General features: G+C 37.3%; 1 protein-coding gene across 1 annotated transcript in view; it reads right to left on the bottom strand.

Annotated features, from left to right (window-relative positions):
- LOC116726005 (ephrin type-B receptor 1-like) overlaps positions 1-16,318 on the bottom strand; it is a 105,527-nt gene that overhangs the window by 48,851 nt on the left and 40,358 nt on the right. The window contains exons 2-6 of the mRNA XM_032572458.1: positions 14,347-14,411; positions 13,468-13,758; positions 11,984-12,202; positions 11,713-11,893; positions 4,286-4,441 (exon numbers count right to left, since the gene is read on the bottom strand). Of these exons, the coding sequence (XP_032428349.1) occupies positions 4,286-4,441; positions 11,713-11,893; positions 11,984-12,202; positions 13,468-13,758; positions 14,347-14,411 (912 nt within the window). The remainder of the gene's footprint in view (positions 1-4,285; positions 4,442-11,712; positions 11,894-11,983; positions 12,203-13,467; positions 13,759-14,346; positions 14,412-16,318) is intronic.

Here is a 16,318-nt window from a genome sequence, read left to right as displayed (position 1 = left end):
AGAACTGACTAGTCAAACAGCTTGTTATACAAATTAAAAACAAACTATTCGTTTCTGGTATCAGACAGTACAGTCATTAATTATCATAACCTTTGGCGCAAAATGCTTCATTTGTGAAGCAGGAGACCAACAGTTTTGTCATTAATTGGAACTGCAAAATAATCAAAAATAATCAACATGCCAAATCAAAACTGAAAGTAAACAAGCTCAAACACAGAGCAGTACACAATCACAAAATGTTTGTAGCATTTGATTTGCTTTTTGTTTTGTTTTTTCATGTATGTAACCAAAAGCAATTTGCTTTTAGAGGCATGAATAGTAATTAAGTTAATTAAGTTTAAGATAAATTGTCCCAATTTCTAATTAGAGTTGTGCTTTTCTGTCAAAATTAGTTTGGCTTGGGGGCCACAAACAATCAGATGGAGACTTTTATTTTGCTGAAAAAAATGAATTTGTTCATTACCAGTTGGACCTTTAATTAACCAGCCTAACAATTGAAAATCACCTTTTTATGATGTAAAATACAAACAAAAACAAAACAAAGTTATTACTCATGTACTTTTCCAGTCCATACTTGCTGTCCAAATTAAATAATTAACTCTAAATCTTAAATCTTGATCATTTTTCTTCACTGTGACCACTAAAAATGGCATTACCAGTTTGTTTGATGCCAACTTAAATGGGTTTTAGTCATCACCGCCCCGTGAAGATCAGCCAATTCTTGCAACTCTTGGACTTAAGCCAACACCTTCTTTAACATTAATAAAATGTTCATTGTCCTTTACCAGTCCGTCAGTCTCAGTTTTCACTCGGTGTCAAAGTACGTCTTCAAAGCTCAAGCAGTTTTCACAAGGTTAAGCCTTGAGGGGCTCACTTCTTGCTGACAGTCCAAACACATCACATAGAGTGTGACACAGATGAAACAAGAGCGCTTAAGATAAAATGGATGTTCGGCCGTGGCGTATGCTAAACCAGAGTCATAAGATGAGACGACCCTGAAGAATATGTCTCTGTATGTAATTCTTAGACAGCCAAGGACAGATGTGCAGCAAAATCAAAGTACAAACAGCGGGGGTTAAAAAAATCTAAGCAGTGCATACAGTGCATTTACAGTTATGCATATCGTCACCTTCCTAAAATAATGCAAAAAGCAATTTTTGCAAAAAAAAAATAAAAATAATAATAATCACCGCCTCTTTTTTCCAAAAGATCTTTCAGGCAAAAAAAAAAAAAAAAAAATTGACTTAGGCCATTATTGTAGGAAGGTAACGACAAATTTGTAAGTTCCAGGTATGGCAAAAGGTGAGTGTATTTTTTTCTGCATAAATATGTCTTCATTTAATGATCATTAAAAACATTTTAAAATGCAAAGTTGCCACAAAAACACAGCATCTAGCCACACTGCTGAAACAATGGAGACTCGTAAGAGACTGACACGTCACCTGTTTTGTTTTTCTTTTTCGCTCAGACTGCAGACTGTAGAATTTAAATTATATTCACTTACCTGCTGAGAGACAATGCACCCAACCACCTCTGCAGTCGGTGAGGCATGTTACTACTGGAATTTTTTTTTTGTCTGACAACAATGTACAAACTGTGCAGTCACTCTTCCACTCTGGTTACCTGATTCATGTCCGACTCTGAATCCCTCCTCTGTATCTACGTTTAATCCTACTGTTTTTGTAGTTTGCCCTCTTGACTTTTTTTTTTATTTCTAACTGTAACCTGATTTGTTTTTTCCCCTGAATAGAAAGCGCTCAAGTAATTCAGAGACCTACGCAGGATGAGTGGCTTGACATCTGACACGCTCTCACTGGCAAATTAGATTTTTTCCCTCCATCGTCATCATTTTAAGAGTGCTTCAAGTGTTGAGGTTAGGCTTTTTCTGTACCATTTCTGCTGTAATAAAACCCTGACCCACCTACTGAACATTTTGAGAATCCATCTACTATCTGTTTCAATGGTATTGAAGTGAGAAATATTTGACTTTATAAAGCACTGCTCCTGTTGAAATAAAAAAAAAACTCAGCAATTTACTATAAACAACTCTATAAAAGAGTCGACTATAAAGGAATAGAGTTTCTTTAATAAAGAAATAAAAGCAAATATCAGAGGAACGGACAGTGCAACAGAAAAATCCAGAATTTGGCATTTCAAAAATGAAAAAGCTTACTGGAAACATGACAATTTCTAGAAAAAAAAAACTAGATAGGATGAGGTGTTTTATTGGCCGTATTAAAATGTATTTTGAATAAATTGAAATGGAAACACTTTTTTGGCATCACACGAGTCATATGACCGACAACCAGATGTTGCCGCTGGCGCAAACCACGAAGAAGACAACAGGAAGTAGTTGGAGGATCGTGGTGACGTATGGTTTTTTAATGACTTATTACAAACTTATTCACATTTAATTTTAATTGTGTTTCTTATTTAATGAAAACACCGTCATTGCAAAATTGTGTTTTTTCAAGATTAGCATCTGGTGCTACCAGCTACACAACTGTGCAGCCAATATCAAAATTTAAAATTTGTACATTGAACAAGTAAAAACTAACTTCTTTGCTTCCAATGTTTAAATATTTCAAATTAATCAAACAAAAAAAATAAGGGCATTGGGAATTGACCACGAAACTGGAATCTTGATATTGATAAAATGTGAAAAATTTAGTTTTTAATGGTTAAAAAGAAATGCTATTGGTGTTCATGGTGTTTTATGTATTGGCGTATTTTTCTATTTTTGTCTGCCATGAAGAAGACGACAACAGGAAGTAGTTGGAGGTACATGGTGCGGCATGTTTTTTAATACTTATCATTGCAAAGACATTCATGTGGGATTTTAAATGTGTTTTTCATTTAATGGAAATACTGCAATTGCGAAACTGTGTTTTTTCAACATTAGTGAAATATTGATAAAGTTTGGAGAATGACATTGGATTCCAGTGAAGGAATCAGGTGATTGGGAACAGCTATGGAATGACTCTATAAATCAAGGGGAAAAGACAAACATAAAGGATTTCTGATTTTGGTGTTTCAGTCATTTCCTTGTTTAAAAACTGAAAACTGACACAACTGATAAAGACTCACCTAAATCCTACAATGCTAGATTGGAAAAACTTTGTTTGCTCAGAAGAGGATTAGAAAACACAGATCTATCTCTCCTGTTTTGTAACCAACTTTGCGGTGATAAACAGTCTGGCACTGTTTACCACCACAGCTAATAAATACCAGCTCAGTTATTTAAATGCCACAATATATCCGCTGAAAATGTCCATCTCTTGTAACCACAGTATGCCAATGAACGCCACAGACACCAGATCTCAGTCCAATTGAGATAATTTCAGACATGATGAAATGAGAACTTTATCTTAAAAATGTGATCAGTCAACAAATCTCCAGGAAAAGCACAAGGCTGTTGTGTTAACATATTAATATATTAAAACTGTCTGAGGAATGCTTGAGACACCTTGTTGAATCTAGGACACAAAAAAAGCAGCTCTGACAGCAAAATGAGGTTCATGAGGTACTAGCAACGTGTGCCGCAGAAACTGGCCTATAACAATAGCACTGAAAATTTACAAATCACACATTTAATTATTTACACAAGCACCAGTTTATATCAAATTCTGTGTGGACAGTGATATAAATGATGCCATTGAATGCTTTGTTTGTATTTTCTGAGGACTATAAATCTTTTAAAAACACAATAGATCCTAAATGTGCCTGAACCAGAGCTGTTTTTAATCCCTCAAAATATGAAGATGTATTCAGGTCACTGGGAACAGCACAAAAACCCATGAGTGATTACATACTTTGTACAGCTACACACACGGTACACACTCAGTTTCAGAGTACGAGTCCAAAATGATTCATGTTTTAACCTACTTACACTATATCTCTGAGGAACCGAGTGGCTGCGTTACTCAAACTCACTGCTTCGTCTTGCATTGAAGCTCTTCGACACAATAAACACATACTCAACTGGAATGGAGAGCCTGAGCAGTGTGGCGACATTATTACTTACTACTCCCAAAATCCCTTAACAAGAAGGGGTGTGTGTGTGTGTGTGTGTTTCGGCTCTGACTGAGGTGCATAAATTTACAGGCAGAATTATAAATCAAGGTGGATGCTGGATTTTCATTTAATTATGAAATATTCGACTGCCGGTGTTGTCAGTTTGTGATACGCTGTAATATGTCACCTACTGGGATCGTAAGCCTGGACCAGTCATTTTGACACCTTATTGAAAGGTGTACTGAGAGAGTAATTATACGTGTTGACTCACTGGTACACATGTCCTCTGGTTTGTCCATGTCTCCACGGTAATATCCATTCCGACAACCACAGAGGGTGGCAGCTTCGATGGTGGAGCGACTGTTGAGCGGACACTGCTGACATAATCCTGCCCCCTGGGACGACTTAAAGGTGCCCTGAGGACAAGCTGTGAAGAGATAAAGAAAAACTTAACTTGGACTCCTGAACATTGATGAAAAAAAGCTAATTTCATCCGTAGGGTTTATGTCACATTTGTCTTGACTTTTTACATTGAGTTATTGTGTGTATCTGAAATTATACAGAAAAGCATGTTGACATGTCCGAAACGTAGTAATGGTGACGAAACGTATTGTGTGTCTTCAATACGCTACAGGACACTTAAAGGTGAGATGTTATGCTTCCTTGATCAGATTAGAATAGATCTATGTGCTATACAAAACATGTTCATTACAGTTTTTAACAAGATATTTATAGATAATTAGACTTTTGTTTGGTCAGTTCTGCCTACTTTGAGCTCCTTCCAAAATCAGCTGCTTTAGGGCCTCTTATCACTTTAAATCCAAATAAGCTGCTGTTGGCCACGCCTCCCAAATCAACATTTACAGTCGCATATGAAAATGTCTGCAAACAGATGCGCAACCATGAAACCGTACATCTTTGAAAAGCAGAAGTAGAGCATCCTGCACAACCAACAAGAATGCAGCAAGTGGTTTCTGAATGGCAAGTAAATGGCTAAACACTTGTCTTTTCCAGCAGCCAATGTACAGCACATACAGCAGTAAAACTAGCTGACCAAACGTGCTGGAGCTCAGCTTGGGTGGCTGGGCTTCAATGGGGTTGCTAGGTAACAGGGCAGTGCCTGCTGATTTGTGACATCACTTTCCGGAGGTTTTTGAAAGGCTCCTTATTCAGACACAAAAAAACTGTCTGTTTCTATGTTGTCCTGCGACAGACTGGCGACCTGTCCAGGGTGACCCCGCCTCTCGCCTGGAACGTAGCTGGAGAGACACCAGCACCTCCTGACCCCACTAAGGACAAGGGTGTTCGAAAATAGATGGATGGATGGATGGATGATAACAAACTTGATATTTTCATCCTTTGTTTTTCTCATGCCATCCTGCTTGGTATATATTTTCTAAATTTCTCCTGATTTCTGAAAATTCTCAGGTATATTAATCAACCATATCCAAAATCAGTTAAACATTTAGAACACTGTTGTTCAGGTTACAGCACTGTTGTAACCAGTCTATCAGTAAAAATAAAAAAAAAATTAATAAATTGACACTTAAGATAAATCAACCATTTGTTCATATCCAGCATCACAATGTTTCTAATTTTTGTGCTGTCAAAAGCCCCTGAGCAGGACAAGAAAATCCAGCACAACTTATCTTTTCTAAACCATGACCAATTTGATAACCCACTTTCTGTTTTGGTTCACTTTTTTAAAATTCAACATTTGCAATCCACCCACCAAAAGCTAAGGTAATGCCAAAGGAGCTTTGTGAACCAGACTTTATTTGTTGAAGGCACAATAGCAGCCTGAAATCTCTATAAGCCTTCAAAAGGATGCCAGTTGCTGGAGTTCTAGCATAAAGGGACAGAAAACACTTCACAATCATTGCAGTCACAGACAAAACACTAAATGGGCGACATTTGCTGCAGAGTTCAGGGCATGGGTCAGCATAGTCTGAAAGTGCTGCATCATTTAGCTGTTAGCAACACAATGCTTTCTGTCTGCATGCAGCAAAAACATCGCAATCATCAAAGGCATTTATCCAATTATAAATAATAACCTCTTGTGACTGCGTAAAAAGTTGGGCACACACCTGTTCTCAATACAACTAAATATATGCATTGTCGTTAAGGGAATTCAAATACAAATAATAAGTTTTCCTTCATTTACCATTCCAGTTCTAGATGGATGCCTCGTATTTTGATCTATTGGGAGGAATTTTTGATTTACTCAGAGACTTGACCTGAACCAAGAATATTAGCTTTTTACTCAGTTACATGTTTGATTATATATCTTGTAGTCCAGTTGGAAAGAGACAAATCATAACAAACAGAAAATTATAATGGGAAAATGAATGAGTATAAAATAAATTATGGGAAACACCTGAATGATTGGCTTTAAAAAGAAGCTACCAGTTAAGTCCCTGCAGAACTTTAAAAGTGATACAGCATAAAAAAAATATCCACAGAGGAACTTTGTGACTAACTCTACCACATGGAGCAGAAATAAGTTTATGTGAAGCAGTGGTATCCCTTTTAGGAACACAAAGTTCATTAATGTGAATCAACTACTACAACCAGAGTCAAAGTTCACACATTCCCCAACAAAAATGTTTTCCATGCATGCATAATCCCACTTCTTCAGATGGTCTGGCAAAAATACTGTTCCATTTTTAATATTGTGTGTGCACATTCAGTTGAAACCTCCCTGATCATGATGCTGTGAAACTACAACATGGTTATTTACAAAAGGATTTGGTCTTCCAACTTTGACTTTGGTCTTTAACTAGATACAATTCTCTTCCTTCTCTGTAATGAAGTTTGACTGTCAACCATGGGATGGTTTTAGACACGAGAATAATGTACAAAGTAAGCAATCTGTCCTGAGAAAGCAAGAGTCAGGACAAAAATTGCAATAAAAACAAACAATGAAAACAGAATAAGTGTGAAAAAAAACTCAATTACCAATGTTTTCATTTCTTGCTCCCAATGTTATCAAAGCATGCTTCCTCTGAACAAAACAACAAGCTGATGCTTTTGTTTTTAGTTGATTTTTACAGGAGGAGCATATTCCCAGAGGTCTGATTTTACACTGTATTATGTTGCACTCAGTCACAGAGCTTTATGAAACTACAACAATACTGCCATTTAAATAATCCAATGTCTTAGATTCATATTACTTGAAACTTCACATTTTCTCTGCATCACAGCCACAAATTACAAGTCATTTCACAAGAATTATGTGCAATAAAAAGCTTAACTGTCAAGTGAAAAGAATAAGACATATTTAGAATAGAGCTGAGAAATATAGACAAAAACATTACCAATTTTTTTCTCCTTATTAAGCTGTTCTGTTAATACAGACAGTTTCAAATGAACAATTCAATTTCTAAGATAATATCTGTTTCAGTGCAAACTGTATTAACCACAAATTGCAGACAACTGATATTTTCCATTCCTTCAGATTAAACACACATATTCCATAAGTAATTATAGTAAACCAATAAAAAGTTGCACTTGATATTTCTAAACTTACTTTTTAAATCCTTTGTTTGTTGTTTTCTTCTGCTCTTTGATAAAATAAAAGCAACTGTAATTTTCTTCTTGCTTGGCACTTATTTATCCCCTCAGAGTCATTATATTACACAACCACCTTTTTCCTGAGATTACAGCTGCAGATCTCTCTCCTCTCTACTAGCTTTGCACATCTAGACACAGCACTTTCAGTCCATTCTCCTTTGAAAAATAGTGTGTGCTTACTCAGACAGGATGAACAACATCTATGATCCTCAGTCTTTAAGTCACAGATTAGGCCTAAATTGAAATTTGACTGATCCATTAACATATAAACATGGTTGGATCTACAACTTTCTGGTTTTGCTGTTTGTTCAGGGTTGTTGTCCTGTTGGAAGTCTGGTTTTCTTCAAGTGCAGACCAGCTTTCCAAACCATGCTTAAGAAAAAAAAAAAAATATCCAAAGCATAGTGCTGCCACCTGCTAATGGTACTTCATCAATTGTTTCATTATAAAATGCAGTGTTTGTTTTCTGTCACACTTTAGCCTAAAAATTACATTTTGGTCACCGTCTTCCACGTGTTCTCTGTGTTTCCTACATGGTTTGTAGCGAACCGTCATTTTGTCTTTTTTTTTTGTCTCTTGAAAAGGCAGATGGGCATCTGGATAGTCAAGGTCATTTATTCAACCAACCTTGTTCAAACATGTGAGGTGTGTCACCATGGCAACAAGTCTTGTTCCCTCTCTTTATTATTTACCTCTTCATACCTCTGTACAGCTATCTGTGCATATCCAAGTGTGACCTTATGTCAAACTAGTGGAACCTCAGCTGCAAAGCAGGTGAGTGAAGGTTAAATGTGCTATTCCACATATTTTTTCTGAAATAACAAAAATACATATTCAGTAATCTTTTAATGTCAGAATAACTAAATTGGATTATTCATTTTACTTACAGCCAGTCCATCCAGGGGGTTCTGTAAATTTAGCCATAGCTAAAAATTCTATAAAGGTTGCAATACATATCGATTGATAGTTAACTATACTTTTATTTATTTTTATATTAAGTTTAGATGGTAAATAGTCTAAATTTCTAGTGCAGTTCCAGTCATATTGACCACTCAAAGTTGTTTGAAATGCAGATTGGTTGGCAACTTCAGTGTCTTGCCTTGGGGAACTTCAACTTGAGGTAGGACGACACTGGACTCAAACTCATAACTATCTGATTAAAAGATGACCACTTAGTTCAAAACAATATTGTAAAGAGAGATATTAACCACAAAATCTATACCGATGCTTAACAGTGTTTGTGTTGGTGTATGAATGGGTGTAGACTTTTGCGAGTTTCCTGGAGAATGTGGCTCTAGTGTGAAGAGCTTTGAGTGTTTGAGTGACCAGATATCTATCGACTGAACCACAGTGGCCAAAAAACTGAAGATACACTGAACCAATCTGGTTGAAATAGGTTTTGAGATAACACACTGAAGTAAGAGAGATTTAGGGTTAAAAGAGGCATTTCTTCTGTTTATCTCAAACTTTTTACAAGCTGTTTATGCACATATGGGATATGCACATTTAAACTACTGCATTTTTGTTTTGCAAAAAACACTCTGAAAAATGTATGCACACACACCACTTTGCTTTTCAAGAATAAATACAAAAACACACGTTTGAATATGCACACACATGACTTTGATCATGAGCCAGTTGCGCCGTATGGTTTGCACAATACGCGGATTTGGTGCAAAATAAACACCATCTCTGTGCCTTGACATGCTCAAACCCTCACAAAGAGATGACCATCTGTTCCAGTAGTGAGTCCAGCTTCCTGCCAAGGTTTTATCAGCTGATAGGCAAAGGAAGCCAACCAAGAAGATGCCAGATTGGGGAAGACAGACAAGACAAACACCGTCCCTCGACACCGTAAATCGCTTTTTCTGAGATAACAGCAACAAGCAGGTGTATGCTGACACAGCGTCAGAAATCACAGATATGTCAGATGAGGCTGTTTTAGTTTGAGTACTCAAATGAAAGACAATCAGTTTAAATGAAAAATGACTTCTGAGCTTGAACTAAATTAACAGTGAACACATTTAAAAAAATCTTTCAGCAACTGAAAGAAGAGTTATTTCATTTGATAAAGCAATTTAATCCCATCTCAGAATCAGTGATATTAAGCCTTAAATTTGGCAGAAGTTTTTATTTGGGTAGCCTACTTTTACAAAAAAGCACAGCATGGTTGGCAGCTGAAAAACATATGCTCTTGCTTTTGGAAGAATACTTGCAGGCATCATTTATCCAACACAGGTAATCATAGCAAATATTTTTTAACAACAGAGTAGTTTGAGTTACATGTACTTCAATAATCTTTCAGTTTTCTTCATACTGTATGATTCCTATGTTTTTATTTTCATTTGTTAGTTTTGTCCAGTGTCATAAGGTTTTGTTATCAGCGAGTTTTACAGATTAGCCTTTTTATCCTTTGAACTTGTTGTCATGAAGGGTGAGATCAAAGCAGAGCCAAAGTGCATAGAGCTGCTTAAACGTTGCATTTTGAAGATTTAATAAAAGAAAAACTTACAAAAATTTAATAATTATTACAGACATGTAGAATAACATGAACGTGGAGCCTGAACATGGAACTAACAAGCAGGAGTGGAAACAAAAAATGCAGCCAAGTAAAAAAAAAAAACAAAACTGCTAATTTGTCATTTGTGCCACACTCTAGTTTCTTTACATGACGAGTTACCATTGCCACTGTCACTAAACTAGCTAAAACAGGAAACACTCCAATTCTCCCTCTAACACAAAAGGATTTCTTAAACACAATTTTTACACCAGTTACTAACTTGTATGTAACAGTTCACATTAAAATAAACTTATTTTAACTGAACCAATATAGCTAGTTGACTTCTAATCACAATGTTTATAAGATTTATTTGCAAAAAACAAAGTAACTAATATCGTACCTTTACTTTTCCAAACTTAAGGTTTTGATCAAAATATTTTTTGAAAATATTATGCCATTTCCTAAACAACAAAAGCACTTTTTGTTGTTAAGGGAGACGAAGCAAGAAATTACTTTGAGACACCTTGCTAGCTTACTTAACAGCAAAATCGAAGACATTTGAAGTTAAAGTAATTGACACTGTTTGGAGCAGACTCACGGTAAAAGGTTCAATCATTCCCACGACTCATGATTGGTTTACATCGTTCAAACACTCAAATGTCACATGATGAGAATTGTTGCCAATGCAAGACGCAAACTGATATAAGTGCCCTGACAAGCATTTCAAAGTATTTAAGGTGTTTAACAAGAAGCAGACTAGAGTCTGTCTGTCTGTCTGTCTGTCTGTCTTCTAATTTGCAGCAGACTGATCTGGCAGAAATACACTAAAGTAATTAACATGGGAGGAAGAGGTCTCACTTATTTCACCACATGAACATACATACATCACAGTTACCTCCCCCCAAGACACACACACACACACTGAAAAAAATGGATGAGACTCTCTGGGGAGAATAAGAAATGATGAGTACTATTTCTGAGAGGAAATGGGGAAGGAGGCCAGATATAAAAAGGAGGAAAAAGAGGTGAAGATATCTGGAACACTGGGGGAAGAGGAGTTATTTTTGTGCCACATTTATCAGAGGGTGGCTCGGCAAATGTGAACATATGGTGCTTTGTGTGCTCCCCCCCCTTGGGCAAAAATACATGGTATTGTGTAGTTACAATATATGTGCATGGAATCATTCAGCTGGGATTGCCAAAAAGCAATGGTTTGTTCAACTGAACTGTGAAAAAAAAAAATTACATTTTAAATAGAATCAACATAACCATGCAGTCTGATGAGGCCGTTATAGTAATATTTTGTAAACCAAGTCAGGATATTAATAAAGGCTTGGTAATAATGTTGATGATACATGTATGATTACAGCAATACTTTGAGTAGTTAAAGCCCATTTGCATGATCTGTCATCTCTTGCTGCTTTCAGATGCTGATTGCTGCCATTACTATGACAGAATATTGGAAACGTGTTTGCACAATATTGATTTGCTGTCACTCTGCCTTGTTAAATTGCATGTGCAGCATGTAAGCATTTACTAGGCCAGCAACTTGAAAACACACTTGAATTATTTTCTGAAAAACATTTTTTCTTAGGCATCGCGACTTCTCTAAATCAAAAACTTACCTCGACACACGTTGCCATTGTCTGGTTCATAGCCTGCCTTACAGCTGCAGCTGCCAATCGGGACCATCCACTCTCCATCTCCGTTACAGTAGAGCTTTATAGGCACGTCTACCTCCTCAGCATTTGAAATGCAGCTTCCTCGGGAGATAACCAAGGATGTGGACTCTGCTCCTGTCAGCGTCTGGATGAAAAAAAAGATTGATTAAAAAAAAAAAAACGCACCCTTTAACAAGAAAGAATGGAGAGATCCTTTTTGGATTCTTTAGCATACCTCAGGGAAAAAAGCAAAGTTCTGTACAATGCTTGGACATTTCTTGTAGAATACTCGAACTGCCAGAAGGGACATGCAAGCACCCAGATCCTGGAAAGCCAAATGAAAGCCTTTGCCCTTGGAGAGAGGTCCGAAACCTCTAACTTCAGTGTTCACCTTCATCAGCCTACCCCCGAAATCCACCTGGGAGAAACTCTCATCGGCTGCAATGGTGTCCACCTGGAAGAAATAGACGATTTACTGGGAGTAAATTCAATATGGTGGTTAAAGAGATGACTGAGTATTGGTGAATTTGCAAAGGTATTGACTGATTGCATGCACATCAGAACTGCCAATATACACCAATCAGGCATAAGACAGCAAACACTAATAGGTGATGTGAATAAAACTAGTTAAATTTTCATCATTGCACCTATTTTTGGGTGCATCAATTTTTTGATGCATCAAGGTGCAGTCATGGACAAGTCTGACATAATAAACACATAAATAAATGCAGCTAAGAGCTTCCTGTGGTCTTAAAGTTGGGGTCAATTCAACCCATGAGCTTTTTACTCTATGCACGGTCCAGCGTGGTTGCTTTTACAAGATTTTTGTGTGTGTAGTTTTGAGAACTGATGGTCTGGCGGGACACTCCTACCCGCTGTCCAACAGTGACATCTGCCGCACCTGTCCTGAGCTTTGCACTGAAACTGCAGGAAGGTTAAATAGGTTTTCTATCATAATGTTTTTTTTATTCTGCTGTATTGGCTCCTTTTTAATAGCATTTAATTTTTATCTTTACTTACAATTTCACTTTCTTACAGAATTTACTTACTTGTGATGCTTTATTTTGTTTAAATTAGACATTACAATAAATGACCCAAAGATGAGCAGACAGCAAGGCCATACAGCCAAGTCTCATTGATCTACATCAATGAGAGGGAACACCAACTCATGGTTCAATGATTTGCTGTAGCAAAAACAACTGAGGAAATGAATCCTGGTAGTAAGAAAGATGTTGCAAAACAGAGAGCATCCCAGTTTTTTGTGCATAGCTGCAGAAAAGTCAGCAGGGAATAATACTCCCTTAAGGCTGTGGCTTCTTTTAGTAGAAAAACACTCCTTACAATAAAGCAAAGTCTAAAGATGGTTGGTGGAGCATGTAAGTTTGAACTATTCACTTGACCTCCAAATACTTAAGATGTCAATCCAATGCAGCATTTGTAGAAAGTGCTAAATCAACTATTTCAATACATGGAGGCCCCAACTTGCACCTTACAGGATTTAAAAAACGTGCTGCCAACACTGTTAGGGATCTAGCAGAGATCATACCTTGACTGGTCAGACTGGTTTTGCCAGTCAGAGGGGACCAGAGCATGATCAGGCAGATGGTCATCATGTTGTGCCTGACTGGTGTATTTGACTTTAGTGGAATGAAAAGTACAACCTACTTCAGTTTTTTTCACATTTCTTATTGTGAAAAGATTGAGATTGTTTGAGGTTACCTTTAAAAACGGGGCATTGGCCCAATACTCCACCCCTTTGATGCTCTCTGACACAGTCCTGTCAGTCTCCAGGTAGTAAAGATTGAACGTCTCTTTGCAGGAGCCCAGGACACTTGGTATGGAAGCACAATCCCGTACTGTGAAGCGGATCTCCACGTAGATGCGTTGTGCGTGCCGCCGGTCAATGTATGTGGTGAGCAGCCAGTTGTTTTGGCTTGGCTCAAATACATTGCACACCTGGTAAGTCCTGATGGTGTTGAGGTTTTCATCATAGCCGCTCACCTCCTCCCACTAGGCAATGTTTGAGCGAAGACGGGGCATTGGGATGCAAGATGGGAAGGAAACAGAGGAACAGCCAGTAAGAAAGCAAGATGATTAATGGGTTTACTAAAACCAGACACAAATTAAACTTTCTCCATCACTCCTTCCCAATTTTCTCCCATCCTCTTCCTCCCTTTTTCATTGTCTTTTTCTCTGCTCTAACCTTCTCTGCTGCACAGGGACATCCATTCATCACAATTAGAGTTACTCACCTCAAACACACTCACACACCAGACCATTGTGACCAGCTAGTTGCCAGGCTGAATTTTAAAGAAATCACTAGATTTTAAGGCAGGTCATAGAAAAAAAAACAACTTTTTATTTCATTTCATTCTGTTCCATCACAGACTCATTTGTGGTACTGTTCTGATCTTTTGGAATGTATTTTCTTTCTGCATCAGTAGTGGTTAATTGATGTCACCTTGGCACTGTAATTAAAATTTTGACTGACTCGTTAATGGACCTCTGTAAAGTGTAGTCAAACTGCTTCCCCTTGGGTGGCTGCACATACACAGACTGACGCACACATACAGCTCAGCTTTTCCACATTGTTCTTACTCCATTGGCAGGGAACGATATCCAGCCGAGCTCAGCTGTCGCCGTCCGTGTATCCATCACTGTCTCTGTCAGACAAAAAGAGAGACAGACAGGCAGAAAAAGGTGAAAAGAATGCACTGCAGAAAGAGGACAGGTACGGGTTTAATTAATAGTCTGTTCATTATTCGCCAGCTTCGGCGCCGCTTTGTGGTGTCTGCCATTCAAACTCATAAAAGCCCACCTTGCACAGTGTCTGCAATACATTTTCCTCTATTCTGTTAGCACTGTGATGAAAATTAGATACGAATCCACAATTAGGAGAGGCCTTTGGGTAACACAGTACAAACAAAAGTAGAAGTAATGTAGCCCAGTAATGACGAACGTAATCCATTTGATCCAGGCTGCAGACTAACTTTTTTTAACAGATCTTCTGTCCAGGCTGAAAAATACGGAATTTGATTTTGATATTTAAAAATGTCTGCCGATCCATCCACCCATATTCTTACTTTGCTACAGCCACAACCAGCAATAAAGGAAAATTAACAAACTAACTAATCTAGATATTGCGTAAAAATAATGCATGTCCCAGTTGCTCACTCAACCGGGGCTTGCCCATGATTTTTCAGGTGCACTACTACATTAAAATGGATGTTTCAATGTCCTCTTGAAGACAAAACTGATATTTTGTTGTTGAGCCACTCATGTAAAATGCTGTTTTGTAGAAAGCATTAAAGAATCTTGAGCTTATTCATTAACATAGCATCATGTCTATTCATATTGCTCTTTTTGTGATCAAGGACAACTGCTGACCTAGATAAATGAGATTGTGAGGAGAAAGGCTGCTGCTGCTGCTTCTTCTCCAGGAAATTTGAAAATGTGTGGAGACAAATTAGAAATCTGAAGCTCTTCTAACCTAAGATAGAAACTCAACTTTCCCTAAAACACACCCTAAAACAATTCTTTAGTTTAAAGTAGAAAGCTTGAAAAAAAAAATACAAATAAAATTCTTGTAACTAATCAAATGGTTGGCATTGTGGCCTTGCTTTTCTTGTGATTCAGAAGTATTGATTTTCTGGAGAATTACCTAAAGCATTCTAACTAAATCACACATAACTATGACAGCATCTAATTAATGTCACCTATATTTTTATTGCCTTCTGAGTCTAATGTATTTTTAATCATTTCCAGGACATGTGTATTACATTAAGTATTCAGAGTCATGGAATAATGCAAAGCAAATAAAGAAGAACAGATTTCTAATCATCTAAACAGCTTATGGTCACATTGTACATTATATTAGGATCTAACAATAATTATATGCAAGTAAAGCCTATTGGCCACAGTGCTAAATAAGTCAACATCTGTAGCAGAACTGAGTTAATCACTAATGATTTCATATCAACTCCTGAGCCACAGCATTCTTTATTATCATACTCTGATGAAGTGCAACACAAATCCCAAGAGTCGAAGCAAAACTTAACATGGCAGCTGTGATTTAACCTTTATGGTATGGTATCCCATAAAGGTTAAACTCAACAGATCCTTCTTTAAACTTTGTTAATATACATGCATTACTATACAACCAGCTAAGCCATTTCTTTCTAGAAACTATATTTTTTAACCCCTTAGCATGACTCTGAGGAGGAATACGGCATATGTCATAGTCGGAAAGTAGGGAAGCAGCGGGTTGTCCCATCAGACCGTCAGGTCCAGAAACCACACACACACAAATTCATAAAAAGGACATGCAGGGTCAACGCCACCCCACTGCACACAGAATAAAAGACTCATGGGGTCCAACTTCCCCCGTCTCTTAAGACCACAGGAGGGTTAAATGACACCTAGAAAACTTAACATTTTGTAGCAAATCCAATAATCTGCAGTAATTTGCATATTAATCCAGGTAGACTAGTTGGAAAACTGTCAGTAAAAATTCAGAACATTTTGGACAACTGTTTTTTCTGTTTGCTTTTTCAGCTTTATGTTTGCAGTT

This window comes from Xiphophorus hellerii, chromosome 9, assembly GCF_003331165.1.
Source record: "Xiphophorus hellerii strain 12219 chromosome 9, Xiphophorus_hellerii-4.1, whole genome shotgun sequence".
NCBI classification, from domain to species: domain Eukaryota; kingdom Metazoa; phylum Chordata; class Actinopteri; order Cyprinodontiformes; family Poeciliidae; genus Xiphophorus; species Xiphophorus hellerii.
The sequence above is the reverse complement of the archived record's forward strand: the minus strand, read 5'-3'. Positions and strand labels throughout refer to the sequence as shown.